Below are 26,664 nucleotides of genomic sequence, written 5' to 3'. Positions count from 1 at the left end.
GAATTACCAACCGTTTAATAGAATATTAAGGCTTCAAGGCTTTTATTATACAAAAAGAAAGTTAAATATGGAAATCCTCATTGAAACTAGTCCTATTATAGAGAGCACTGCTAGCACCGCTGTCATGACGTCTAAAGACGCCAAAGCAGCCGCGCCTCTTCATCACGTAGGCACCAATGATGGTCGGCACCGCGATAAGCAGGACAACCAGGAGTCCAACCCATATAAGACTACCCGTCGAACTTTCAATCATATGTTCATTCGCCACTCTGAGCAGCGTAACATCGTTTAACTTGTTCGGACCGCCACACTTGACATCTTTGGCCAGAACGGGCGTGGTCTTGTTGATTCGATCTATCAAGATGTTGATCAAGTAGTCATTGGAGTTGTCGCAATTCCACGGGTTGAATCTAAGATCCAGAGCCTTAAGTTTATCCCAGCGCACTAGTAGTTGTTTCGGCAATGTCGACACGTTGCAATTATTCAAGTAAACCTATAAGTTTATGTTATTTAGTTGATTGAAGCTCTACATGCTTTTGCACTTGAATTACCTTTTCCAATGGCGGGTAGTCCAAGAACTGGCCACCAGTTACGTTCTTGGATAGAGCCTCCTCATCAATTTCATTTAGCAGTTTGTTGTCGGACAATATCAGTTCGGTTAAACCTAAAGAAAAGTGGTTGTTCGATTAAAGCCATTAGTTGGCAGGTTCACAACTTACTTTGCAGTTCACTAAATGCTCCTGGTCCAATTTTGTACAACTTGGACATAAATGTCATGCTGAGGTGGGTCAATTTTGTCAAAGGCGGAAATACACTGAAAAATAAATAAGTGTATTGGTTTGTACATATATCCTAGAATCACTCTTACTTGTCGCCAATTAAATTTTCGATGGGATTTTCGTTTAGGACCAGGCTGGTCAAGTTCGTCGCATATTTCAGGGCCTTTGGCAATTGATTAAACAGATTGCCAGCGGCTATAAGGATCTCAAGATCTCGGGGACCATGTAGAATTGTATCCGGCAAGTCATCGATTTCCATATAAGAGACATCCAAGGTCTAAAAAGATCTTTGGAGTTTGTAGAACTATAATAAAATATATGAATTTCGCGTACCTTCAACGATTGTAAGCCGGAAATGGCTGTTTCTGATAGTTGATCGATGACATGAAACCTATTTGAGCAGAGAACGAGTTCCTCAATGTGGGGAATGTGTTCAAACAGATCCGCATCCAAGCTATGCAGATCGTTGTATCCCAAGTTGAGAATCTTTAGATTTTCCAACGACGCAAAATCGTTGATAGTGAAGGGACCTTTAAAAACATCCGGCACCATAACTTTCGAAGTCAATCGGTTATGCGACAAATCAAGTGTGACTAGTTCGGTTAAATTCTGAAAAGCTGCCACGGTAATGGAATCGATTTGGTTATTAGCCAAGTACAAGTTCTCCACATCGTATTTCGGCAGAATTGGCACGCTGGTCAGGTTGTTGTGCTCCAGACTGATTGTTTTGAACACAACATCGCCGTTGATCAGAATCTCCCAGTCCTCGGCGGACAACCAATCCTGTAGTTTTCCGGAGCACTCCAGCAAGTTGGTGTCGATATAGCAATCGCACTTTTTACACAATTTGCTATCAATTACTTTGATTTTTTCCTGCAAGTAGGGTGTATTAATGACTAATGACTACCATATAGTTAAATGTTTCTTGGAAATAACTTTGCCATGTTAACTAGTGTCTTAATTTGTCTGTTTTATCAAACGTTAATATTTAGATGGTTAATTTCAACTTCGGCTAACATAGAAATTAAATATTTTTTGCGCTTTGCACACGTTATTTTTGTTTAAATTTTTTTTGTAGATTATGGTGAATTCTTCGGTCTTTCTTTTAGTCATCTTTATCGATTCAGCTTTGCAATACTTTTTCTTATCACGAATTGATAGTGATATTTTATAGTCCAGGATAAGACATATAATTTAGTCATCCATTTTTCGTCTGTTGTATTACTTTCACAAATATTACTTGCCCTGTATGGTTTATAATTTATATGGAATTTAACACAATCTGTTCACTAATTTACAAAAGTAATGCACATATTTTTTCAGTTCAGTTGCACAAAATCTCTGAAATCTAACTATATATATCACTTCCATTGGTAATCTTATCGGCTCTATTATAGAGTTATTATTAGCCAGCTTTACAATTGCATTCGTGATACGCACACCCAGACTAATTTCAGAAAATTACACGTTTCCAGCATTTCCTTGGAATTGAATTGATTTTAGCACCATTTAGCTTAGTTATTAATTATTCAACAGAATTTTGTGGGGAATACATTTTATGTGCTACCTTTGGCGTTTCTGGCTTGATTGTTGTGGTTTCATCTTTTGTCTGGCCAGAAACTTGGCTTAAAACGATACAAAAAATCGCTGCAGCTAATGTAGCTGATTTTATTAAATTCATTGTTCTACAACTTCTTTTGCAAACTAAAATTGAACTTAAGGCGTGTTCACCGATCGATTAAATGTTCATGACTAACAAGTGGACAAAACCCCACATATTATTCACCTAATATTTCACGAGTTTTTATCTTATCTCTTACAAAGCATTGATAACACTATCCAACAAAAGAGTCGCTTTTGTGGGTCATTCGATCGACTTTCGCAATGCGTTAAAAATTAAATTCAATAACATTAAAACCAAAATTCACATATTTTAAGCTAGTGAATCTTTTTACAATATTAATTCTGAATTATTTTAATTTTTATCGACACTAGCACCTTTTGTGCATAGTGTAGGCACTGTAGGCTGATTAAATCCATGATAAGATACGACGAGAGAAGCGCTATACGAGTATTGGAAGTGACTAAGTCCATTTATACCCAAATACCTCATTATTTCACCTTGAATTAACTGCTTAAATGAAACATAATTGGCACAAAATAAAACAAAACTCGATAAAGGTCTTATAAACATTTCTTTGGCTTATGTTGTAGATATTGTAATGGAATGCTTATCTTAGAAACTAACTTAACTTGCTGCTAAATTGTTGAACATTTCCCCACAGGAAGAACAACAAGAAGTGTCCACAGCTGGTAACCGAAATAATAAGAGGCCATAGATCAGGATACTTTGTAGGTGCCGGAACGGTCAGAGAAGCAAGCACAATACTGATCATCAGAATGTGCGATATAGGTGCAATGTACTTCAGTGGATATTCGTTGCTGAGCTTCGACTTTGAATCAAAACATTTGAATATCAAATGAAAAGCCACAGTGGCCACTACGGCGGGCACCAGCAATTCATCTCTTGCTAGAAGAGGCAACATGCTGAACACGGTAACTTCCAGAAATAAAATCATTTCGTTGGGCCAGCACTTAAGTAGGAAAAGCGCTGGTAAAGCAGCCAGCAAAATGGTCTTCTCGTGCACCTATAAATATATAAGTTTTAATACAGAACTCGCTTTAAAGTTAAATGTTTTTACTTGAAATGAAAACAAGAAGAAAGCCAGGCTCGTGTTGAAGAGCGCTAGTAGAAATCCGACATTAGTTCGCCTTCGAAAGAGTAGTACATTTGTTGGCAAAGATGCAATTAACGTGCATGCAATGCACACAAGGGCCATTTGGTCATTGCTGATATGCTTCCTGCAATTTGTTGCATTAACAATTGTATCCAATTTGATTTAACTGGCTTACTTTAATTTCCAAACTACGTTGACGGCACACCAAACATTGGCCACCTTGTCCTCGAAAACTCCTCGGGCGACAGGAAACAGGCGATGGAGTACTTGAAGTGCGGCCTGCAGAGATCCCAACCAGGGGAGCCATAAAATAGCAAATGTGGTTAGGACAACAGCTGCTATCCGTGAGAGTTGAGCGACAAAAGAACCAAAGCTGTGGTTGAAGAGAAAAATAGATGAGTTTAGATTTAGTATCGAGGGTTCTTTAACTGACTTGCTATTTAAAGGTGTTTTAAATCGCGAGTACCCACCTTTTTTGGCTAACACATTCTCCCAGAAGAAACGCAAAGAATGGCAGGCTGTGATACAGCTCCATTTGCTTATAGTTGAGGGCTAAAGTGAAGAAAAATGCAGCCGCGTAGAATCTTCTTCGCAAGATTGCGGCAATTGCCACGGCGGCAAAGCCCAGTGATATATTATTATACTGAAAGTGTCCATTGTCGATGAGTGTTTGTCCCGGATACGCGGCCACCAGCGTGAATAGAAACAATTTATCATCGCTTGGAAAGGTTTTATCTAGGGAATAGGCCAGCAACAATATTGCCGGCAAATAGATGAGCACGTCAGCAGACACAACTGTTGCGCGCATGAAGCGTTTGTGCTCCTTCGACTCGAATCCCCTGCTATTGTGCAGCTCGACGAAGCGGGGGTCAATGGATGCACCTATGCGACCCACCAAATAGCTGTGGTAGGCCGTCAGAGGCGGATAATCCAGGCCCCAGTACTGAAGATCGTTGTTGGAGCTGTTTGTGTACCATTCGCCCACTGCCAGGTTGACCGTGATCTCTTGCCAGTGGCGCTGGGCCTCGTAGTCGCCATGCATCGGCGGGGAATCGAAACCGGAGTAGGAGTACAGCGAGATAATCGACCTAACCGCCAGGCCCAAAAAGGCGCTTGCCAAAATTTCGGATCTCATCTTTTTGTTTTGCCAACATTTTTCAGCGATGGTAGCTCAGCTGTGTAGAATTATCGATAACTTGTGTCAAATACAACGACAAGCTAAGATTGCACCTCAAGGAACTGCGGTATGTGGAACAGAAATCGGAAGGGGGTCTTACATTTGAAAATGAGTTCAAAAATATTCATAACATTTTCGTATTCATTTTTTAAATGTGTACCACCCAACTGAAGAGCAAATAACTTCACCAGAAGCGGGTTTCTTAAAATTGATCTGTTTATTTAAAACGTTCTTATGTCGGCAACAAAATTTAAAAGTCGTTTTGCACTCCGTATTCGAGGGTAAACAAAACGAAACTGGCACTTCTGCCCATTTTGGATTGAAGACAGCGCTTTTGAAAACGCTCACGGAAGTAATATTTATTTACAGTTGTACATACAGTATATGAATTAGCATACTTCTAAAGGTGCTTACATAAATCAATCTATATACTAAATATCGAACACTGAGCAGAATAACAGTTTAAAGGTGACGATCAAATTTTCCGAGTTATTAGGTAACAAATCTGTATGGCTTTATCATTATCATTTTACGCTAATTCCATTGTTTGTAACATTAAAATGTCAGTACCAGTACCAGTCAATAAATATGAACATCTAAGCATACATTTTATCTTACGTACCACTATGAACCATCAAAATATGCGGTTTTCAATCCCCCACGACTTATTGGCATAGGTATGCATTTTATAAGTTTTGTGGTAACAAGTTCGTGAATTCTCATCTTATTTCTCAATTCAATACATTGCATGTAATGGAAGTCTATTTACAGTTTATTCTTAGATTACTTTAAATGTCTTACAATGCCCACGCCGGCATCTCAATATGGTATGTCAATGATCTATTTACAATCTTCTATTTTAAAACAAATATCCTCAAATATAATATCCTCGAATGATTGAAGTTGCTCCATTCCAAATAACATCGGTTATAAGTTTCAGCTATGCATAGTGACTATTATAAATGCTACGAATACCTTGTGAGTTGCCGCCAACGAGAATCGCTCGAATACCACCGCGCCCATCAGCAGGAACAGCCCAGAGAAGTAGAGGATTCCCCCGGCCAGAGTTACGCCGCTGGTTCCATTCAGTCCACCCAATGTGATCAATCCGAAGGTGCCGTTGCCGTTGGTCTCCGTATCCAAAATGCTCCGATTGGCGTGCTGCATGGCCGCCGTTTTCTCACCTATTATAATTACAATGAGTATGACATATATTTAAGTATCGACCGGCGGTCTTACCCCTTAGAACATGCACTGTAATGCTGGCAGGACGGGCATTTGATGGAGCACATGTGTAGTTGCCGGCATGACGGAAATTGACTTGCTTCACAGTGAGCACACTGACAGAGGGATTCAGGAGATAGGCGGACTGATGCTGTTGCATCATATAGGGCGTGGAGGAGGGCACATTGGCGGCCGGTGTCTTGAAGCCATCCGAGCTGCCCAGCAGGCTGTTGAGCACCCCATTGCTGGACTCCATGGGCATGGTGGGGCGCGATTTGTTCGCCGGCGAACTCCGGAAAAACTGTCCACTCTGCGGATTGCTCTGACCAATCGATGTCACAACGAAGCCGCCTTGTGAGTCGTAATTGATCATTTTACTATCATGGTACCTGAATTGAAGAAATTTAATTCGATTTAGTTGGGTATTATGTGTAGAATAATAATATATTTGAGCAAATCTAACTTATATTATTTTTCATACCAAAAAACAAATGCAGGATTCTCGGTAGCTCGCTTCAGTTTGCATTCGAGTCGCAGAGTAGAAGTCTCATCAATATGCAATTCCGGTGCACTAGAAATCTCAGCTACCGCTTCTATAAAACGAAAAGATTCAATCACGTTAAGTTTTGAACTTCGCAAAGAAGTTCAGTTCACTTACCGACAATCTTTAATTCTATAACTATTGACTGAGTTGGATAAATAGACAATTGACACTCGTAAAAACCGCGATCTTCCTCCCGAACTGCCTTAATTCTCAGGGACCAGTGGCCCATGTGCCGCGTGTGCTCCACCAAGAATCGCTTGTCACTACTGTGGGTGGATAGGCCCACTGTCAGGAGCTGGAAGTCCTTTCTACGTATCCAGGAAACCTGAAATGTTGCAAAAGGTCTAAGTATTGGAATCAATTTTTAAGTTATTAGAAAACTTTATATCTTACCGTGGCTGGGGAGTTAACTTTGACCACACAGGGCAGAATGGCAAGTCCTCCCTTTTGTGCAATAACTCGAGTATTGTTCTTCGTATTAAATTGACTTTGTAAAGTGTTACCAAAATGATTTTGAGACGACGTGATCTTCCCGACATCTGAAATGGTTGTTGAATGAATATTAAACAAAGTTAAGAAGTTATATCTTAATATAAATTAGTCAAAATCACATGAAATGAATGAATCCAAAGTAATTTGCGGTGAAATGTAAAAAAACTTAAAAATGTAAAAATGAAACTTAAAAATGTAAACTCTGCCTTCAATAAGTATTTTTCATAGCTTTCGTTTTACTTTTAATTACTTTGTCATAGAAATGAAATTATTCGTTCCCTAATTTCTATTGGTATTTAATATTTTATTTATTTACCTTCAAAAGCAATCAAAATAAAGTAAAAACGCAATCGAAGTTTTTCGCTTCCAATTTATAGCATACAACGTAGCGCAAAAGTGATAAAAATCGTTTAACGATTCATAAAGTTGGCGACCTTTGCTTACCAGAAAAAGTTGAACTAAGGAGTAGCAAAAAACATGATAAATGCAAGTGCCATCTTTTCGGTTCCATTATTTCCAAATTCGAGGCTCCGCGGATCGTATACTTTTCCAATTCGACTTTATACCCGCAGCAACATTTTCCTCCTGCAACGAACTTCAGTTGATGAGTACATTTGTATTTATGTATGTATGTCCAATGTGTATTTCTAAAAATATTTGTGGCAATAACGATGCACCTATATCCGTGGAGTATGTATGTATGTTTTGTATCTCGCAGATACAAGATATTTATATGTATGGGTCACGCAAACAACTTGAAACTTGTATCATGTTTTTTTTTTTGGGGATAATCTTGACTTAAGTGGAGGAATTCAATTTTCTCTTTATGTAGACACATGCACTAATATTTTATGCACACAAAAAAACACATGTCACGGATTCAAATATATATGCATATATGTATATATTTTGGAGGAAATGCATACACAGAAATTGATGGAGGAAAACTCACTTTTTTCGCGTTTTCCTGCTCTTTTTGCACTGACTGCTCGGCAAATCCTTACGCGTACATACACATTTCGCCTCTAATTGTTTATGCAATCATAAAGCATTCGTATGACTATTTCATAGCTACATATTTTCGAGAATACAGATACAGATACACAGGTGAAAGATGTATAAATTGTATGTATTGACCGTCAGAAGTGCAGATTTCTCACTGCATTTTCGTTATATTTTCACACACGCGGCCTCTCTGTGTGTGTGTGTGTGCGGGTTTGTGTATGTGCGTGCGTGTGTGTTTAGAGAAAATGGCACAATTCTGGATTCGAATTTACTTGGTTGGAGCCAAGAGTCCGCAGTTCACACCCCGGCGAATACAACTTCGTTTTCGAAGTGCCAATCGTCGACTAAATTGAAGTCGGCAAAAAGCCCCATCCGTATAACTCACGCAATCGCATTATGTGGGGTCTCTTCTCTCCGGATTGCATTGCATATGCGTGCTTAAGCCAACTCGACTCGCCAATCGAAGGGATGATGACAGGAATTATTTAATATTATTCATATTTACTGCTGGGCGGCATAATGAATGGCATGGCGAATCGCATGAGTCGCACAAAAGTGGCGTAACAACGGCGTGTATTCTTGTTCTATGGGTAATAGATTTCGAACTTTAGGGGGAGTGCTTTCCAAAATTAGTTTTATTCTGCTGCCAATCGATTGCAATGGCGCCCAGTCAGCTGACTGCTATCAGCCAAAAGTTAGGTTAGGTCAGTACTTGTTAAATGATTCGCTAACAAGATAATATATTAATATAATGTACTATAACAATAAGAATAGTTAAAACACAAGAATTATGAATTAAAAATTATGTACGCTATAAAACATGCATGCAGAACTTAAAATATATCAATATTTTATAAATTATTATTATATATTTTGTGCTTAAATTGATGAAAAACAACCTTTATTCAGAAGTGCTATTATTTTGGTTACTGCTCTTTATACATTTCTTTTGTTATGTTATGAAAATAAAAAATAAATTATTTATGGAATACCCCGTATGATTCTACTCAGTGGCTGGTAAAAGTACGAATGCGTGACACGGCCACACTGAGCCGCTTTGCCGGCTGAATGGTCCTAAATATGCCCTAACGCTTTGAGATTTTCCAATGTACGTGTCCAAATTTGAGGCGAGGATGGCTACGAATTTTGTTATTTATCTGGCGCTTGGGGCACTCCTCTGCCTGGCCACTGCTAACGGGGAAATAGTGAACACAAATGTGGAGCGAACGCTGGACCTAACATCGCAACTGGTCAAGACCACGACCAAGATCTCGGCGGAAGATTCGGCCGGCAAGCCGATTGTGGAATACGTGTTTTTCACATCGGAGCCCAGTTTGGCGTACATTGCCGTAAAAGATGCCAGCGACAAGAGTGTGCCATTCAAGCGGAATGAGCCCGTGAAGGGGGAGCAGAGCTTCACGTTAACCTTCCCCAGGGCCGCCGCCAAGCAGACGTTCGTCGTCGAGACCGTGGCCTCCAAGGGCATCCGCCCACATCCGGAGGAGATACGGCAGAACGACAAGCAGTTCGTGAGATATACGGGCAATTTGCACCTCTATTCCAAGTACAAGACCACCAGCCAGAAGACCAATGTCAAGCTCAGCTCCTCGAACATCTTGTCGCACACCCAGGTCAAACCCTTCTCGGTGTCCTCCAACAAGATCACCCTGGGACCCTACGAAAACGCAGAGGGTGAGTAGTAATAGCTGCCTAGCTGAAACCGCCTGCTATAACGCTTTCAATTCGTGCAGCCTTCAGCCAGGAACCACTGGTCATCCACTATGAGAACTCCGCACCATTCGTCACCGTTAATTCGCTGGAGCGCACGCTGGAGATATCGCATTGGGGCAACATTGCCGTCCAGGAGTCCATTCAGATGACGCACACCGGGGCCAAGCTGAAGGGCTCGTTCTCGCGCTATGATTTCCAGAAGGAAGGACGCTCCGGACTGGCGGCGCTGAAGTCGTACAAGACCTACCTGCCGGCATCCGCATCTGGTGTCTATTACCGCGACACCAATGGCAACATTTCCACCTCCAACATGAACGCCGTGCGCGACTTCATCGAGCTGGAGCTGCGTCCGCGCTTCCCGCTCTTTGGCGGCTGGAAAACACAGTACACTCTGGGCTACAATGTGCCCTCGTACGAGTACATGTTCAACGATGGCAACAAGTACCAGCTGAAGATGCACCTCATCGATCACATCTACGACAACATGGCCATCGATGAGGCGACCATCAAGATCATTCTGCCCGAGGGATCCAGTGACATTAAGCTGTCCACGCCTTACTCCATCAGCCGATTGCCCAATGAGCTGGTGCACACCTATCTGGACACCATTGGTCGCCCGGTGGTCTCGTTCTCCAAGTCCAATTTGGTCGAAAGCCACATTTCGGACTTCACGCTGCACTACAGCTTCTCGAAGACGTCCATGCTGCAGGAACCCCTGCTGGTCAGCGGCTTTATTTATATCATCTTCTTGTTCACCATCGTCTTCTTGCGTTTGGACTTTTCGATCACATCCCATGCGCATAAGGAATAAGTAAATCTTTAGATTTCCACTAAATTTAGTCACTCATCATCTTGTAAAGGATCAAAATGAAACAACATTACTATTTTGCAAATAACAAATGAAAATAAATAAAAGCTTGCACTTGATGGCGTGAAAATATTCGTAAAAAGGTCATGTTTATTTTGATACTATAAAAATGAAATAAATTTTCAAAACTGTAGCATTCATTTTTAAAACAACAAAGTGCACATATGCCCAAATTCGGCGGCAGGATATTTTCTGTCATCTCGAACGACGAATTTCGCACATGCGCGCGAAAAGGCGAAAATTATTTCCGAGTGGTTTGAACTTTTTCGACGAGTGTGCTGTGTACATATGCATTAGTGGTTATAAAATTGTTAGAAAAAATGCATTAATCAATGTGAAAAATTAGTAATTTAAGTGATAAACAATACAATACAAATCAAAAAGGCCATTTAGCCGAAATTGAAAACAATTTGACAATGTGCTTTTGTACTTTTTGTTATGAAGGCGTGTGTGGAAAATCGATATAGCAATTTTCGGTCTGTAAACAGGCTTAACAAAAATAAAGATGAAGTGAAAAATCAGTGAAATGCATTTATAAAACTAATTCCATCGAACCTGCCAAAGTGAGTTCAAAGTGTTTGCTTTCATATATGTTAGTAATGCATGTTTTTAAACACATTTTAACAGTCTGAATATTATTATGTATACCAATCTCAGTACATATTTTTTCTGCTCATACCGGAAATAATGTTTAATAATATGATATACGAACTATATATGATACATATATGAAAATCTCAACAGTAGCCATCTTTAATGTTCGAAATAGAACATCCAGTTTTGAAGGCAGCACAAGTATTTCAGATTACTCATGTGCGCCCTTGGCCCTTTTTTTTAATGCTTGTATCCCAAATAGAGATTTGGCGGATAAACGAAAACTTTAAAGAAGTGAACCTACTTTCATTTCTCTAAAAGTTTATAAAAAAAAATATATGAAAAAACAATAAAAGATTAATAAGTAAACTAAATAAGTATTAACTTTAAAAATTTACTTTCAGAAATAAGGAAGGAAATGGCCCAATTATCAAATATACATACAATTAAAATATCTAACAATTAACAAAATATATTTTTTAACTAACTAAAAAATCGCTTAATTCCCATTTAGACGATTAAGGTTAGCTTTAAGATGCAATTGGGTCATGTAGACTTTAATTATACCGACGAATGTGAAGTTCTTTAAAATTCTTTTAATAAGAACTTCTTAGACGTTAGTAATTGTTAGAGATTCAAAAAGTAATCAGTAGTGGAGTAACCTACCCATTTAAAGATGAATATTAACATCTCTTCCAGATCGGAATAGATCACTGCTGCGACTATGAGTTCGAATGGAAGTGACCTGGGGCACAACAACAGACGGAATGAGAAGGGCAATCCCGACAGTGTCCACGCCTCGATGCGCGGCAGCATGAGCTCCACCCGCAGGAAGTCCATCAACTTTCAGAACCAGCTGCAACTGGCGTTGGAGTCCAACGAGTGCGATGTGATGTACTGCAGCCTGTCGTCGGGCCGTTTTCGCGCTCCCAACGGCGAGAACTTCCCGCCACATGGCGGCAAGCTGAAGCTGTCGCCGCTGGAGAAGTACGACGATGCCAATAGGGGCGTGCCACCGCCCTCTCCGGCTCCGAACAGCGACTGCTTTGCCACCTGTGTGGCCAATCAGCTGCCGTCGCAGTCGTGCAGCGTTGGGTCCGCCAAGCCGGATACTTCCGTCATGCAGAAGCACGGAATGGCTGGGAATGGAATGGTCGGAAGCGGAATGAGTGGAAACGGAATGGCGGCTAACGGTACAAATTACCACCAGCGTGGCGTTTCGCCAAATTCGAGATATCGTTTGGAGCGCTACCGCGAATCGCAGTCAACTCCGCAGTCGAAACTGATGGACAACATGGGCGGTATGCCATCGGCAGTGCCCTCGGTGTCCGCTACGCGTCTCCTACTGCCTTCCAATGTTCCCTTGCCACTCGCACAGTGCGAGAACTACAATGCCTACCTGGGATCCACGGTGCACACGCCGGTGAAGAGGTACGTACCCACCCCGCCCCCAGCCATGGAGCTCTACTCGGATCTGAGCATCTCCTCCTCGCCGGCGGGCAATCTGCCGACGCCAGCTGCCGCTGTGGCATCGTCTGCAAGCACATCTGCATCCGCGATGCAATCGCAGTACGCCAACATGCCGTACAACTATCGCTCCAAGTGCTGCCACAGTGAAGCCTCGCACGGCAGCCTCAGTCGCACATCGCAGACGTACGCCAGCTGCTCGCCGGCCTGCACATCGCCCTCGCCGGCTCCATCCACCAGCATGTCGATGGTATTCTCGGCGGCCAGCTCCTGTTCGCCCATCATGACGGCCACCAGCTCCGCAAGATCGGGTAACCACAGGGGCGATGACAGCGATTCAGTGATTGTGGTGCCACCCGGTGGCGGTTCCATGGCTCAGATAGAAGCCGAGAATCCATCGGGTACTTGCCTGCACTGCAATACGGTGCGCCGCACCACAGGAGTTCATCAGACCACACAGACGACGGGTCCGATTAGTCCGGTTCCCATATCGCTGCCGGTGCCGATGGCCATGCCAGTGATGAGCGGCCTGAATGAGCAGATGCCCAGTCAGAGTCTGGAGTCCAGCATGGTGTCCGTGCAGGCGAAGCGCCTCGAGGGCGGTGGCAACATGGCTGTGCCGCCCGGATCCAATCAGCACCAGCTGTACCGCAGCCAGATGGCCAGCAATCCACGGCTGCAGCACATCCACCATCAGACGCAGCAGCACCAGTCGCTGCAGGTGCTGCCCCAGCCGCAGAACCATCACTTGTCCTGCAAGAAACGCATTGGCATGTACATGAGGCGCACCACCTCGCAGTTCTTCGGCGTGGAGCCCAGCACGGAGGCGGCGGACTGTGCCCTGTGGCAAGGACGTCATCGCCGCCTGGCGATCCGCTGCTTCGGCATGTTCGACACCGAACTGGAGTACCACATGCAACAGGCCATCGGCGGAGGCAACGAGGATGCGGGTCAGAGCAACGGTGCCAATGGCAATGGCTATGCACCCGATCGACCGGACATCCTGCCCGTTCAGGATGCCATTGGCATGGACATGTCGATGTCGGGCGACAACAGGCGGCAGAAGTGCTACACCAATCGGGATTTCCTGGCCGGCGAGTTCGTGGAGCGCAAGGCATCGGTGGGCTATATGTTCGTGGCCATGGTCAGTTACCTGGTGCACATGTTCAATAAGCGGCGGCCCATTCAGATGCATAGGGTGCGTTGTCCGTGGCAATGGTCCCGCAGCTTTGCACCCATCCACGTGCAATCGCACAGCAATCAGCAGACGGATGCGGACGGCTGCTTGACGGATGGCCTGGAGGCCATCATAGACGATGAGGTGTTCTTCGACAGTCCCTGCGAGATCACCACCTCTGCGGTGAACGACGAGAGCTCCGAGATTGGCAGACAGACGGCCAAACCACGACCATGTGCGGATCCATCGGGCGTGGGCGTTAGTGTCTACATGGCGGAACGGCAGCAGAACGGCTGGAGAACCTCTGCGCTGAATAGTGGCGGTAATGCCACCAGTGATATCAATCTAACCGGGGATCAGTCCTCGCATCAGCCTGGTGCTGCCCATATACCGCTCTGCAGCTCGGTTTCCAGCCAAATGCAGCCCGCCATGCGGAGCTCCCACTCGACCACATCCACCTGCAATCGGGGCAATCGGATAACCGCCCAGCTGCTCGACGGAGTCCTCGAGAACTCCCGTCGTCCGCCGTTGCGGTGCATCAAGTACTTCTCGGTGAACGACCTCGATGATCGCACTGATCATCGACCCTTCTTCACCTACTGGATCAACACGGTGCAGGTGGTGGTGCTCATCCTGTCCATCATCTGCTACGGCATCGCACCCATCGGCATCGGATCGGAGCAGAAGACGGGCCAGGTGCTGGTGACCAGCCTCAGTTTACAGACGGTGCAGCATGTGGAGCAGCGGAACCTCTGGATTGGACCGCGCAATATTGATCTGGTCCACATGGGCGCCAAGTTCGCTGCCTGCATGAGAAGGGACATCAAGATCACCGAGGTAGTAACCAAGACGAGGCGACATGAGAGGGAAACGGCTTGTTGCATTCGCAATGATGACTCCGGCTGTGTCCAGAGCTCCCAGGCGGAGTGCTCCATACGAGGACTCTACCCAACGGTGAGTGATCATTAAATCTACTCGTAGATAACTTTTTAGGGTGCTAAGTTTAAGACTTCTCTAAAAATGTAATCATTTCTCATTGATCATACCCAGAAATCGATATCCACATGGAAGAAATGGTCGCCCAGCGAGTCCGGACCGGGTGGAAGGATCTCCGGTTCCGTTTGCGGACTGGATCCCAAGTTTTGCGATGCCCCAGCATCGATAGCGCCGTACGAGTGGCCCGACGACATAACCAAATGGCCGATCTGCCGGAAAACCAACTCGTTTACGCAGCGATATCGCTACAAGGATCACACCTCGGAGCACATGGTGTGCGAGGTGATTGGCCATCCGTGCTGCACGGGCTTATATGGCGAGTGCCGGATAACCACCAGGGAGTATTGCGACTTCATCAAGGGCTATTTCCATGAGGAAGCATCCCTGTGCTCTCAGGTAACACAATCAATATGGGTGATATATAGTCATTGATTTATATTCCACCCAATTCCTTAGATATCGTGCCTGAACAATGTGTGCGGAATGTTCCCGTTCATCTCCGTTGAGACCCCGGATCAGCTATACCGATTGCTCACTTCGCTCTGCATGCACGCCGGCATTTTGCATCTGGCCATCACCCTAATATTCCAACACCTCTTCCTGGCCGATCTGGAGCGGCTGATCGGAACCGTGCGCACGGCCATCGTTTATATAATGTCGGGTTTTGCCGGAAATCTAACCAGCGCCATACTGGTGCCACATCGGCCAGAGGTACATGAAACTTCTGTCCAATTAGTTATTACGAATATGTAATCACTTGTATTTGATACTCATTTACAGGTTGGACCCTCTGCATCGCTGAGTGGCGTGGTGGCCTCTCTGATCGCCCTGCTGGTCTGGATGCACTGGAAGTATCTGCACAAGCCGCACATCGCGCTCTTCAAGCTGCTGCTCCTGTGCAGCGTGTTGGTCGGAATCGGAACACTGCCTTACCAGCTCAACTTCCTGGGCCTGCTGGCTGGAGTGATTTGTGGCTGCCTTTTAACCATGTCCCTAGTGCCATTCACCACCTTCTCCAAGTACGGACGCAAGAAGAAGGTAATAGCTAGACGGTTTAGCTATTATGCACTCAAGTTTTAATGCATGCGCTTCATTTTCAGATCAATCTTATTTGGACATGCGTTCTGTTCCACGTTGTCGTGTACACCGCCATGATTGTCACCTTTTACATCCACCCCAGCGAATTCCACTCCATTAGCTTTGTAGATATGTTCAGCAACAGCAATGGATACGACAACTTCACCAATGCCGATCACCATGGCGTCGATGTTGTGAGCAGCAACACGCGATACTCGCAGACGCAGAACTCGCAGTACTACTACCATCATCACTCGGACGACATCATAAGGAAGAGCGTGACCTTCACCGAGAAAGCGCTCGTTTCGGTGGGTTTTCAACGGATAATGCCAAATATTACAGCACTTGGAACTGGTTTCCAATCTGTCATCTTTGGTCGCATATATAGATATATATTAAGTTACTAAAATTGATTTTTACTTTATACTTTCAGCACATTTTGTATCCCGCTGCGCCGCGGAAAACGAGCGCCCAACAATGGCAGGAAGTAGAGTATAGTCGTTCGTTTAATCACCTTTCGAACTATAGTGATCGGATTAAAAAGAGTATTGGAAATATATCAAAGCTTAAGCAAGTGTTCACTTCACCCATTAGATTCTCGAACAAGAACAACCACTCTAATCTTATGACTGAATTAACATCGGTGCACTCCGAGAATAAACAGAAATATTTAGGTTACATCAATAACAATACTGAATTTAACGTCCTTTAATATTTTACATATTAATCGATTCAATTCATGACAAACAACAATTTGACAAGTTTGAGTGCACAAATAGATAACAATTATATGAATAACGCATTAAATGTCTATTTATGTATGTATAATCCGAACTTCAAATGAATAAAGAATAATTAGTATTAAAGTGTTTGCATTCTGCATTTTCTACATTTCAGGGTGAGAATTTCAGATTCAGAATTAAAAATCGGTTTTAGGTATGCTTAGAAATGCTGTATTTCGCAAAATATACCAATGACTATGTACATAATATACACTATAAATATTTAGGTTAGATAACTTGAGTTACAAGGGGCTGAAATTGTGTAATTAAATTCACAAATAACATATATATAGTACACTTGAAACTTACAAAGATATTCAGAGAAATTGTATGAATTAATAAGGTTGACGATTCGCTTATTATATATACATCATCTCAGCCATAGAGGACATCTTTTTGGGAATATGAACAATGGTGTCGAAGTAGCTGGCCAGCTCCCCGATGGTAACATCATCGCAATTCCCTGGACTCGCCGAATTGTAGCTGGCCTGCTGCGAGCAGGTTGCTCCCACCAGCGAGACGGCTGACAGAGATCTAGTGGCGGCAGAAACTCCCAAGGTGTCGATCCTATGGCTCTGTGCGGATCCCGAAGGTCCTGGCACATCTAAAGCACCAGCTGAGTGGCGCGCCTTCGATGAACTGCTGTTCCTCGACAAGTGCCAGCTATTTCCCAGGGTGCTTCGCTTCGACTGGTCGAGCATGGCGTTGCATTCACCAATGACATCGCGAAACGCGCATGTGCAGCTCGATTTTAGTTCGTCGGCGACCTGGTCAACAATATCACTGGATTCCTCTTTTGGCTTGCACGGCACAATCCTACCGCTGCGCACAATCCATTTGCCATGCTCGCAGCCGTACAAGGACTTCAAAATTGGTGGCCGAAATATGTTTTTCTTCGATGCGCCATTGCGCTTTTGATAGTGCTTCTGGACGCCGTGAGAGCAGCTCAGCGGACTAACAATCTCGAAGGATTCTTCTGGAACAAAGGAGTCCTCATGCTTGCAGTCCTGCAGACAACTCTCGGATCTACGGCGTGGTCTGCACTTCCAGCGATGTTGTGGTCGGTGCTTGGCGCCATCAGTTGTGGCGCGATCGCAGCCATCAGATGGATCGAACCCATTATCTGCATCGTAAAATGGATTTCGCTTCACACTTTTGACGAGACGATGAGTCTGTGTTATTTTCAACTTGTCCAGATCAGCTGGTAGCTCTTCGGTGGCCATTGTGTTGCTAGGTCCCAGTACTTTGTTTTCCGTGTGGCCTACGATAACGTGTTCGATGTTTGCTCAATGTTATTGAAAGCAATTGGGTGATTTTGTAAACTTTTGTTCGTTTTTTCTTATTTCTATTGTATGTATGTGTTACATTCACAGAATAACAGATAAGGTAGCGACATAAATGACACTAATATCCAGGGGTGGACTGTGCGCCAATTTGTGGAAAACTGTGTGTTGGAACGATGGAATGAAAAATTAGAAATATGGTCCTACCATTCCTTAGCTAAAAATAATTCATTTTGTTAATAATGTTAATGTTAATGTTAATGTTTTAGATTAGCTGAAAAACACCGGAAATATGATTCTATAAAAAAGTTGAAATCAACTTTGTAGCTTCCCGTGCCTTGGATTCCACAATATATTTGGGCAGCTAAAGAATATTAGCATTCATAAAATACAAATAAACATTTAAGTTAAAATATTATATTTATTTTATTGGATTTAGTCTTATTTGTGTAGCAGCTGTTTTAAAAATCACATTTTCAAAGATTTTTAAATTAATTTTCATAATTTGGAAGTGTTTGTGGGAAGTGTAATAATTTCCGCTTGTTTTTCATCATGGAGATCATATGGTATGCCAATTAAATAAATATTGATCGTCGTTAAAGTTGAAATTATACGATTTATCTAAAAAAGGGTTAATTTCGATCGAGCTTATTAATTTTTGCAATTAATCATCAATGGAAGCCGAGTTAAGGGCACTGCCGCCCAGCTGATTATGGGCTATCATAAGGATATCCTTCTTCTCCTTCGGAAAGCGCAATTCACGCCCAGCCATGCGAAAGGTCTCCAGCTCCCTCTCGGCGAGCACAAGCTCCCTGCGAATAACGCCGGGATTGTCGTGCTCCCTGGCAATCCAATCCAATGCCATCTGCGATCGCATCTCGTCGTCCAGGCTCCGGTTTGAATAGTGGGCCACCACTTCCTGCCTGGAGCAGTGGCGTTCGCGCATTGCCTTCAGCGATCCGTTCCAGTGAAGCAGTTGAAAGACGGTCATGAGCTCCTGGAACTCCAGCATGGTTCTTCCCTTGTTCGCCTCCAGCATGAATCTGAGCTCAGAAAAATGTTTATTAATTGAAAATACTTATAAAGATAGGGTTTTAATATCAAGTTTATATATTATTGTTTAAGGAACCCACCTGAATGCTCCGATGCCCGACTCTGTGCCCTCGTTGATTTGCGAAGTGCCCTTGAAGGAGGTGCGAGCATCCTGCACCGCCTTTTGAATGAACTCATCGCTGATTCGACGCGAAGGATGCTCATTAAAGACGGAATTCATCAGGGCAATCTTGGCCGAACTGCGGCGAGCCTCTGCCTTGGTGGGACAGTTCTAAAATGTAGTAAATGTGTTAGAAAACAACGTCAACACTTTGCTAATAACGTAGTTACTTGAAAACTTCCAAAGCAGCTTCCTCCAGGAAGTGTTACGAAGCAAATGTATGGCTGGCTATTAGACGGAATCGATTCGTAAATCACAAGAGCTCCATTTTTCAATTCAGCTCCACGAGACTGCTTCATTTGCCAAAACTCTTGTAGGGCTTCAACGACATTTACTAAAAAGGATATGCGAATTATGCGAGTGGTTTATGCCACAATATATAAAAAACAAACACAAATCAAACTCACCTCTATAATCTCTATCCTCGTAAAATCCAGTTACGGTTGGTAAAACCCAAAATGGTTCTTCGGGGTAGACCATTTTTAAGATTATTCAATATTGTGTTGAACAAAGAATGGCTTCGGGTTTCGTTTTCAGCACAAATAAAACCGCATATCATTCAGTGGCTGCAGAAATTAACATCTAATTAATTTATTGGCCATAAATACTTAGTACATGTGTGAATGCAATTTTTTGTTCACTAAGAGTCCATTGAAGTGTCGGTAATTAGTTTCGATCTTGATTTCATCAGACAGGAAATATTATACATTAACAGCATATGTTTACATACATACAAGAGATGTATTGTTGCACTGGTGACACTGCCACGTCTTTAAACATATGTACATCGCAACATCCCTCGGCAATTACGAGTTTGTCGCCTAAGTCTTTCGATTCGGTGTGGTCGGAAAGTTTGTTAAATGCGCATGTATTTTGTACCAATTGCCGTATTAGGTCATAATTTTAACACAAACACAATTATTAGTGTACAATTGCACATATTAAGTAAGTATTTTTATGTTCATTTACACGAGTGTATGATTATTTGTTAGATGTATACCTCTATTGCATTTACATTTCGTTTTATACACTCATATTGTTAATTTTCACTTTTATTTCATCCAGGAGAACGGACCACTAAGGTCACCAGCGAGACGAGAAACCTTTCTGCAGCAATGTAAAAAAAACTGGATACATTACTGTGCCGCAGTGTTGCCAACTATTGGCCACCAGAAAATAGCCAGACGTCATTTAGCGGGAAAAGGCTAAAAAGATCCAAACAAAAGCTAGCTAGCGAGGCAAATTTGTCGGTTTTCTAAACAAAAATGTTTAATTCCCAAATAAATATAAACTTTTCACATTAGGCAAATACAGAGGCATTAAAACCATAAAAATCGAATTATTCCACAAAATACCAAATTTAATATTAAGTAATAAAGATATAGAAGACGTAAAAAATAGCGGTACGCGGAGTCAATATATTTAAGCCCCAAACCCCACAAATGCTGGTAAATAACAAGAGACTAAGGTTAAAAGCAATAAACTCTGTTAACATTAACAACTGAACTCCATTTGTTAATCTTCTAATTAGTTTTTATAGTTGCTTTAATTCAAAATCACTTCCTAACGAGGTACAATGGTCGCTTTTTCTTATTTAATTCCAAGTTAATTATTTATTTACATCGTACACATATAATTGCCAGTTGGAGGCTTAATGTCGGTTTTTAAACTACTAAATATATTGGCTCGTAAAACAAATATTTTTTCACAAATGTGATTCGTAAAAGAGACAACGAACTTGGATAGCTATATTAGCTATATAGTATAACATTTTCTCTTAGCATAACTAACATTAATAAATAATTTTTGAGTATTACAAAGATACCTAATTAAAGAATATTAAACTACACTTAAACATAACACTTTTAAACAAGGATCTAAAATAGAACATCAATGCCTTCCAAGTTAGGCATTGGGGGATATAAATTTAATACGTATTCAGGCTCTGCAGGCTCCATGTTTTCTGTGTTGTATATGTATGGCAGGTCACAAAAATCTAGGGGCGGAAGGCATTTGTTTTCCAAATGATTTTCCAAAGTGCGTAGATCAAGATAAAGTTGATCCAATAGGCCTTCATAGCCCGCTTGATTTTCTGACCAGGTCTCTGTTACCGCTGTAATAATACAAACTTATAGTACAATTTACAATGGGAATATGAATGGTACTTACGCTTGCTGCAGTTCTTCAAACATTTCTCGTTCGGAAAGTCAGTGTAATTGAACAAATTGACGACTCTGGATTCGCAATTCAAGACGTAGGCGCCCAAAAAGCAGCTATTTGTTTTATACTTCACTTCCTCGCGATCCTTGTTGACCACATTTTGTTTGGGGGCCTTTCGCAGCGAAAGCTTGGCGATACTGCCCTCGAGTTTCAGAGAAGTGCTTTTAAATGGGGTTATTCCAGGAGTTTGGTGCATCACATTGTCAAGTTTACCAAGAGGTTTCTTCAATACGGAATTCGTAGGGACTCCATTTTTAATGGGATTCGCCGGCACTGCAATAAATGGCTATGTTATTACTAATACGAACGGGAGGCGAACTTAATTCAACTTACAATTAATGCCGGTGTTTTCCTTGTTCAAAATCTGTTCCATTTTGTTAGCTTTTATTGGTGTTCAAAAGGTATTTTGATTAAATTCTATCAGTGAGCTGCGGTTTTGTTTAAAATAATTCCTGAAAACGAGCGGCACTTTCCTAGAGATGGGAGACTCTCAGTGCCACATTGCTGATTTATCGTTAATCTGAAACGATGGTAATGACACAAAGAATTTTACTAGTGAATAACATGGGTATTAATATTTAATAATAAATATTTAAATATTATTTTTCATGTAGTATTTAAAAAATAAAACAACCTATATTTACAAGTAAATAAGATCTTGTTCCAAAATATTTCTCCATCTTATTTTATACCACAAAATATACCAAAACCCTTATCGGCATCCAAAAGGCATTAGGGATTATTAAGTGGCTTTTTTAGTTTTTCAAACTGGGCCCACTTAAGCAGCCTTTATAACAAAATTGAGTGAATATAAAACTTGGAGATTCAATACCGGAAAATTTTCAGTACATTTTCAAGTTTTAGAACACCAAAAATAGGGCAGCCCAAAACAAATATACAATATTTCACTTATCACTTAATTGTTATCGATCGAACGTTTCAAAGGCTTCGCTATGGCGTCACATCAGTACCACCAAATTGCCAATTTGCTGGAAAAAGTATGTATAGAATTTCATTTTTGCAACATAACGAAATTCTAATTCCGCTCTCTCGTCTGCTGCAGATGACGTCGACGGACAAGGACTTCCGTTTCATGGCGACAAACGATCTGATGACGGAGCTACAGAAGGATAGCATCATCCTGGACGACGAGTCCGAGAAAAAGGTGGTGCGAATGGTGCTCAAGCTGCTGGAGGACAAGAACGGCGAGGTCCAGAACCTGGCTGTCAAGTGCCTGGGTCCCCTGGTCAATAAGGTAAAGGAGATCCAGGTGGAGACCATCGTGGACTCACTGTGCGCCAACATGATGTCCAACACGGAGCAGCTGCGCGACATATCGAGCATTGGCCTAAAGACAGTGATTGCCGAGCTGCCGCAGTCTTCAAACTCCCTGGCCCCAAATGTCTGCCAAAGGATCACCGGCAAATTGAGCACAGCAATTGAGAAGGTGCGTAATACTGATATTCCCTAGGCACCCAATCGTTTAATCCGTTGTTCCTAAACAGGAGGACGTCTCTGTGAAACTGGAGTCGCTGGACATTCTGGCCGATCTGCTCTCCCGCTTCGGGGAGTTCCTCGTTCCCTTCCACAGCACCATCCTGAAAGCTCTGATGCCCCAGTTGGCCTCATCGCGACAGGCTGTTCGCAAGCGTACCATCGTCGCCCTGTCGTTCCTGCTGATCCAGGCCAATAGCAACGCCTACAACGGTGTCATCGATCACCTGCTCGATGGACTAGAGAACCCACCAAATCCAGCTGCCATTCGAACTTACATTCAGTGCCTGGCTTCGATATGGTAAGTTCCAATTCCTGAAATGGTTATATATTTTATGCCATATGATCTTTAAATGCAATTTTATTTAACGTTACTCTTTAGTCGACAGGCTGGCCATCGACTTTGCAATCACATTGATCGCTCCATGCTCCTGCTGAGCCAGTACAGCCAGCGGGATGACGATGAGCTGCGCGAGTTTTGTCTGCAGGCCTGCGAAGCTTTCGTCATGCGCTGCCCAGATGCCATAAACCCGCATATTCCCATGGTAAGCAGTACACATGCTTTATGCTATCTTTCACGCTGAATAACTTATGGTTTTCGTTAGATCCTGGAGCTGTGCCTCAACTATATCACCTACGATCCAAACTACAACTACGAGACGGATGATGGCGACACTGGCAATGCCATGGACACGGAGGATGATGAGTACGTTGATAGTGAGGAGTACAGTGACGACGATGACATGAGCTGGAAGGTTCGTCGCGCTGCAGCCAAGTGTCTGGAGGTTTTGATATCCACACGCCAGGAGCTCGTCGAGGACTTCTATCGCAGCCTGAGTCCGGCTTTGATTGCGCGCTTCAAGGAGCGTGAGGAGAATGTTAAGTCCGACATATTTCACGCCTATGTGGCCCTGCTGAAGAACACACGCCTCACCGACGACGTGGCCAACGACCACGACTCAATGGATCAGGTATCGGGGCCGACCTCGCTGTTAATTGAGCAGCTGCCACTCATTGTGAAAGCCATACAGCCGTTAATGAGGGAAAAATCGATGAAAACGCGTCAAGACTGCTTCCTCTTGCTGCGCGAGCTGTTGAATTCGCTACCAGGCGCCCTGGGTCCCTACTTGGAGAGCATTGTGCCAGGCATAAGCTATTCGCTGAATGACAAGAGTTCGACCAGCAATATGAAGATCGAATCTCTGGGATTCCTTTACTCGCTGCTCCAGGGACATCCGCCGCATGTCTTTCATCCACATATTCCGCTACTGGTGCCCCTCGTAGTGACTTCGGTCTTCGATCCGTTCTATAAGATTGCCACAGAGGCGCTCTTGGTGCTGCAGCAGTTGGTGAAGGTGATTCGCCCATTGGAACCGAATGCGGCCAAGTCCGACTTTGATGCACCATCGTTTGTGGGTCAGGTCTACTCGTGCACATTGCAGAAACTGAAAGTGACGGATGTCGACCAGGAGGTGAAGGAGCGAGCCATAGCCTGCATGGGTCAGATTATCGCCAACATGGGCGACATGCTGCAGAACGAGCTGGCGGTTTGCCTGCCAATCTTCATGGAGCGCCTAAAGAACGAAGTAACCCGGTTGAGCAGCGTGAAGGCGTTGACCCTGATCGCAGCTTCGTCCCTGCGCATAGATCTGACACCCATCCTGCACGACGTGTTGCCCGCATTGGGCACATTCTTGCGTAAGAACCACCGCGCGCTGAAGCTGCACTCCCTCGATCTGATCAACAAGATCGTGATCAACTATTCGAGCAACTTCGAGGCGAACCTGCTGCAAACAGCCATTGTTGAGATCCCACCGCTCATTTCGGACTCGGATTTGCACGTAGCCCAGTACTCTCTGACGCTTTTGAGCACCGTTGCTCGCAGGCAGCCCCAAGCTCTGGTCGGCATACATGAGCAGTTCTTGCGCTCAGTGCTCATTTTGGTTCGATCTCCTTTGCTGCAGGTGGGTCAAAATAAGGGCAATTATCAAAACTAATAACTAATAATTTCTTTGCTACAGGGATCCGCATTAAATTGCACGTTGGAGCTGTTCCAGGCCTTGGTGCAAACACAGCTGTCTGGCCTGGACTATCATTCGCTCGTCTCGAAACTAATGGCACCTGTTTTGGGTGGCAACGGTGACGGCAACTCCAGAGCCACTGCCGGCGCTCCCAGTGAGGTGGTGCAGCTGCACAAGCAGGCCTATCACTCATCGGCCAAGTGCATTGCTGCCTTGACACAGCAGTGTCCCCAGGTGGCGACCCCATTGGCCACAAAGCTGATCACGGATCTGCAGAAGCGTAACGATACGGAAATCATATTCTGTTTGCTCACCATCGGTGAGATTGGCAGGCACTTTGATCTGAGCTCCATACAGGTGCTGCCGCAGACAATTATTGAATGCTTTGGCGCCACCTCGGAGGATGTAAAGGCTGCAGCCTCACATGCTCTCGGTGCTGTGTCCGTGGGCAGCCTGCAGACATACCTGCCTCTGATTCTGCACGAGATTGAGGTGCAGCCAAAGAGGCAGTATTTGCTGCTACATTCGCTCAAGGAGGTCATTTCATCGCTATCGGTATCACCCAGCGGACTCGCTCAGCTCCTGCCCTCGGTGCCATCCATTTGGGACCAGCTCTTCAAGCACTGCGAGTGCTCGGAGGAGGGATCACGCAACGTGGTGGCCGAGTGCCTGGGCAAACTGGTGCTGGTCAATCCCGACGAGCTGCTGCCGCAACTGCAGCAGGCATTGCGTTCCGAAAGCGCCACCATGCGCACCGTTGTTGTCTCCTCCGTAAAGTTCACCATCTCTGATCAGCCGCAGCCCATTGATGTTCTGCTCAAGCAGAACATTGGCGAGTTTCTGTTTGCCCTGCGAGATCCGGAGCCCCAAGTGCGACGCGTCGCGCTAGTAGCCTTCAATTCGGCGGTACACAACAAGCCCAGCTTGGTGCGCGATTTGCTGCCCACCCTTTTGCCTTGGCTGTACTCGGAGACGAAGGTGAAGAGCGAACTCATTAGGGAGGTGGAGATGGGTCCCTTCAAGCACACCGTCGACGACGGTCTCGACATTCGCAAAGCGGCATTTGAATGCATGTACACACTTCTCGAGCAGGGCTTGGATCGTGTGGATGTCATGCAGTTCCTGGACCATGTCCAGGCTGGTCTGTGCGACCACTACGACATCAAGATGCTGACGTACCTGATGACGGCACGTCTGGCCATCTTGTGCCCGGATAAGGTTCTGCTAAGTGAGTAGTACCAAGGCCTTGTGTACTTGAGATCTCTTATTTTAACTTGCTCAATTCTTTCAGGACTCGATCAATTTATACAGCAACTACGTGATACGTGCACCCACAAGGTGAAGGCCAACTCTGTGAAACAGGAGTACGAAAAGCAGGACGAACTCAAGCGGTCTGCCCTTCGTGCAGTCTCGGCCCTTTCGCAAATACCCAAAGCAAGTAAGTATACTTCTTTAAAAACATTCCATCTTATAGTTTATTACTAATGAAAATGCCTCTTCCATAGACAAAAATCAGCAGTTAGTGGATTTCCTCAAGTCGATCAAAGAAACACCGGAGTTAAACAAGATCTTCGAGTACATACAGAAGGATTCCATCACCGGTAGCTCAGATATTATAGTAATGGATCAGAGTTAAAAGGGAAACTTGGTTTCTAATTCCTTTACTTAATTAAGAATATGCGTTTGCGCACAAACAAGTATCTCTTTTTCTGATATAGCTTTTACATTTTCTAATAAGAAATAAATGCAGATCGACTTGAAAGAGTTAATTAGTAAACCACT

The 26,664-nt window shown here is 43.8% G+C and overlaps 9 protein-coding genes across 11 annotated transcripts; 3 read left to right on the top strand and 6 right to left on the bottom strand.

Annotated features, from left to right (window-relative positions):
- Window positions 1-25: 25 nt before the first annotated feature.
- On the bottom strand, window positions 26-2,472 carry LOC6731805 (leucine-rich repeat-containing protein 15). Its single transcript, XM_002078904.4, has 6 exons — window positions 2,347-2,472; window positions 1,113-1,652; window positions 869-1,056; window positions 720-814; window positions 552-664; window positions 26-493 (listed from the first exon to the last, which is right to left on the bottom strand). The coding sequence occupies exons 1-6, from the start codon at window positions 2,458-2,460 to the stop codon at window positions 62-64; spliced, it is 1,482 nt and encodes a 493-aa protein (XP_002078940.1). The 5' UTR covers window positions 2,461-2,472; the 3' UTR covers window positions 26-61.
- Window positions 2,346-4,716, bottom strand: LOC6731804 (probable dolichyl pyrophosphate Man9GlcNAc2 alpha-1,3-glucosyltransferase). The gene is made up of 4 exons (XM_016179917.3): window positions 3,988-4,716; window positions 3,693-3,890; window positions 3,482-3,641; window positions 2,346-3,427 (listed from the first exon to the last, which is right to left on the bottom strand). Exons 1-4 carry the CDS (start codon window positions 4,650-4,652, stop codon window positions 3,023-3,025), a joined length of 1,428 nt encoding a protein of 475 aa, XP_016024491.1. The 5' UTR covers window positions 4,653-4,716; the 3' UTR covers window positions 2,346-3,022.
- Window positions 4,717-4,892: 176 nt separating this feature from the next.
- On the bottom strand, window positions 4,893-8,357 carry LOC6731803. 2 transcript variants are annotated; one of them, XM_016179914.3, is made up of 7 exons: window positions 8,232-8,357; window positions 7,399-7,539; window positions 6,856-7,001; window positions 6,577-6,787; window positions 6,400-6,511; window positions 5,934-6,307; window positions 4,893-5,878 (listed from the first exon to the last, which is right to left on the bottom strand). In XM_016179914.3, exons 2-7 carry the CDS (start codon window positions 7,463-7,465, stop codon window positions 5,631-5,633), a joined length of 1,158 nt encoding a protein of 385 aa, XP_016024488.1. In that variant the 5' UTR covers window positions 7,466-7,539; window positions 8,232-8,357; the 3' UTR covers window positions 4,893-5,630. The 2 variants fall into 2 exon arrangements, with proteins under 2 accessions (XP_016024488.1, XP_016024487.1); XM_016179913.3 differs by having other exon boundaries at window positions 7,907-8,307.
- Window positions 8,358-9,010: 653 nt separating this feature from the next.
- LOC6731802 (dolichyl-diphosphooligosaccharide--protein glycosyltransferase subunit 1) lies at window positions 9,011-10,630 on the top strand. The gene is made up of 2 exons (XM_016178482.3): window positions 9,011-9,651; window positions 9,711-10,630. Exons 1-2 carry the CDS (start codon window positions 9,066-9,068, stop codon window positions 10,499-10,501), a joined length of 1,377 nt encoding a protein of 458 aa, XP_016024486.1. The 5' UTR covers window positions 9,011-9,065; the 3' UTR covers window positions 10,502-10,630.
- Window positions 10,631-10,760: 130 nt separating this feature from the next.
- On the top strand, window positions 10,761-16,735 carry LOC6731801 (inactive rhomboid protein 1). The gene is made up of 7 exons (XM_016178483.3): window positions 10,761-11,121; window positions 11,852-14,750; window positions 14,847-15,188; window positions 15,249-15,503; window positions 15,573-15,830; window positions 15,893-16,177; window positions 16,303-16,735. Exons 2-7 carry the CDS (start codon window positions 11,877-11,879, stop codon window positions 16,579-16,581), a joined length of 4,293 nt encoding a protein of 1,430 aa, XP_016024484.1. The 5' UTR covers window positions 10,761-11,121; window positions 11,852-11,876; the 3' UTR covers window positions 16,582-16,735.
- Window positions 16,736-16,806: 71 nt separating this feature from the next.
- Window positions 16,807-18,057, bottom strand: LOC6731800. Its single transcript, XM_044922415.1, has 2 exons — window positions 16,961-18,057; window positions 16,807-16,903 (listed from the first exon to the last, which is right to left on the bottom strand). Exon 1 carries the CDS (start codon window positions 17,872-17,874, stop codon window positions 17,011-17,013), a length of 864 nt encoding a protein of 287 aa, XP_044778350.1. The 5' UTR covers window positions 17,875-18,057; the 3' UTR covers window positions 16,807-16,903; window positions 16,961-17,010.
- A 278-nt stretch (window positions 18,058-18,335) lies between these two features.
- Window positions 18,336-20,309, bottom strand: LOC6731799 (protein limb expression 1 homolog). Of its 2 annotated transcripts, none has more exons than XM_016179911.3 (5): window positions 20,163-20,309; window positions 19,555-19,713; window positions 19,318-19,481; window positions 19,068-19,258; window positions 18,336-18,977 (listed from the first exon to the last, which is right to left on the bottom strand). In XM_016179911.3, the coding sequence occupies exons 2-5, from the start codon at window positions 19,625-19,627 to the stop codon at window positions 18,599-18,601; spliced, it is 807 nt and encodes a 268-aa protein (XP_016024482.1). In that variant the 5' UTR covers window positions 19,628-19,713; window positions 20,163-20,309; the 3' UTR covers window positions 18,336-18,598. The 2 variants fall into 2 exon arrangements, with proteins under 2 accessions (XP_016024482.1, XP_016024483.1); XM_016179912.3 differs by having other exon boundaries at window positions 20,148-20,304.
- A 365-nt stretch (window positions 20,310-20,674) lies between these two features.
- LOC6731798 lies at window positions 20,675-21,882 on the bottom strand. Its single transcript, XM_002078897.4, has 3 exons — window positions 21,701-21,882; window positions 21,317-21,640; window positions 20,675-21,260 (listed from the first exon to the last, which is right to left on the bottom strand). Exons 1-3 carry the CDS (start codon window positions 21,738-21,740, stop codon window positions 21,025-21,027), a joined length of 600 nt encoding a protein of 199 aa, XP_002078933.1. The 5' UTR covers window positions 21,741-21,882; the 3' UTR covers window positions 20,675-21,024.
- Window positions 21,883-22,123: 241 nt separating this feature from the next.
- On the top strand, window positions 22,124-26,644 carry LOC6731797 (cullin-associated NEDD8-dissociated protein 1). Its single transcript, XM_002078896.4, has 8 exons — window positions 22,124-22,365; window positions 22,431-22,814; window positions 22,873-23,162; window positions 23,244-23,406; window positions 23,467-24,825; window positions 24,883-26,110; window positions 26,174-26,320; window positions 26,388-26,644. The coding sequence occupies exons 1-8, from the start codon at window positions 22,321-22,323 to the stop codon at window positions 26,516-26,518; spliced, it is 3,747 nt and encodes a 1,248-aa protein (XP_002078932.2). The 5' UTR covers window positions 22,124-22,320; the 3' UTR covers window positions 26,519-26,644.
- Window positions 26,645-26,664: the final 20 nt, after the last annotated feature.

Source organism: Drosophila simulans, chromosome 2L (genome assembly GCF_016746395.2).
Source record: "Drosophila simulans strain w501 chromosome 2L, Prin_Dsim_3.1, whole genome shotgun sequence".
Classification (NCBI taxonomy): domain Eukaryota; kingdom Metazoa; phylum Arthropoda; class Insecta; order Diptera; family Drosophilidae; genus Drosophila; species Drosophila simulans.
Note: the sequence above shows the minus strand (reverse complement) of the source record. Positions and strands in the feature narration are given on the sequence as shown.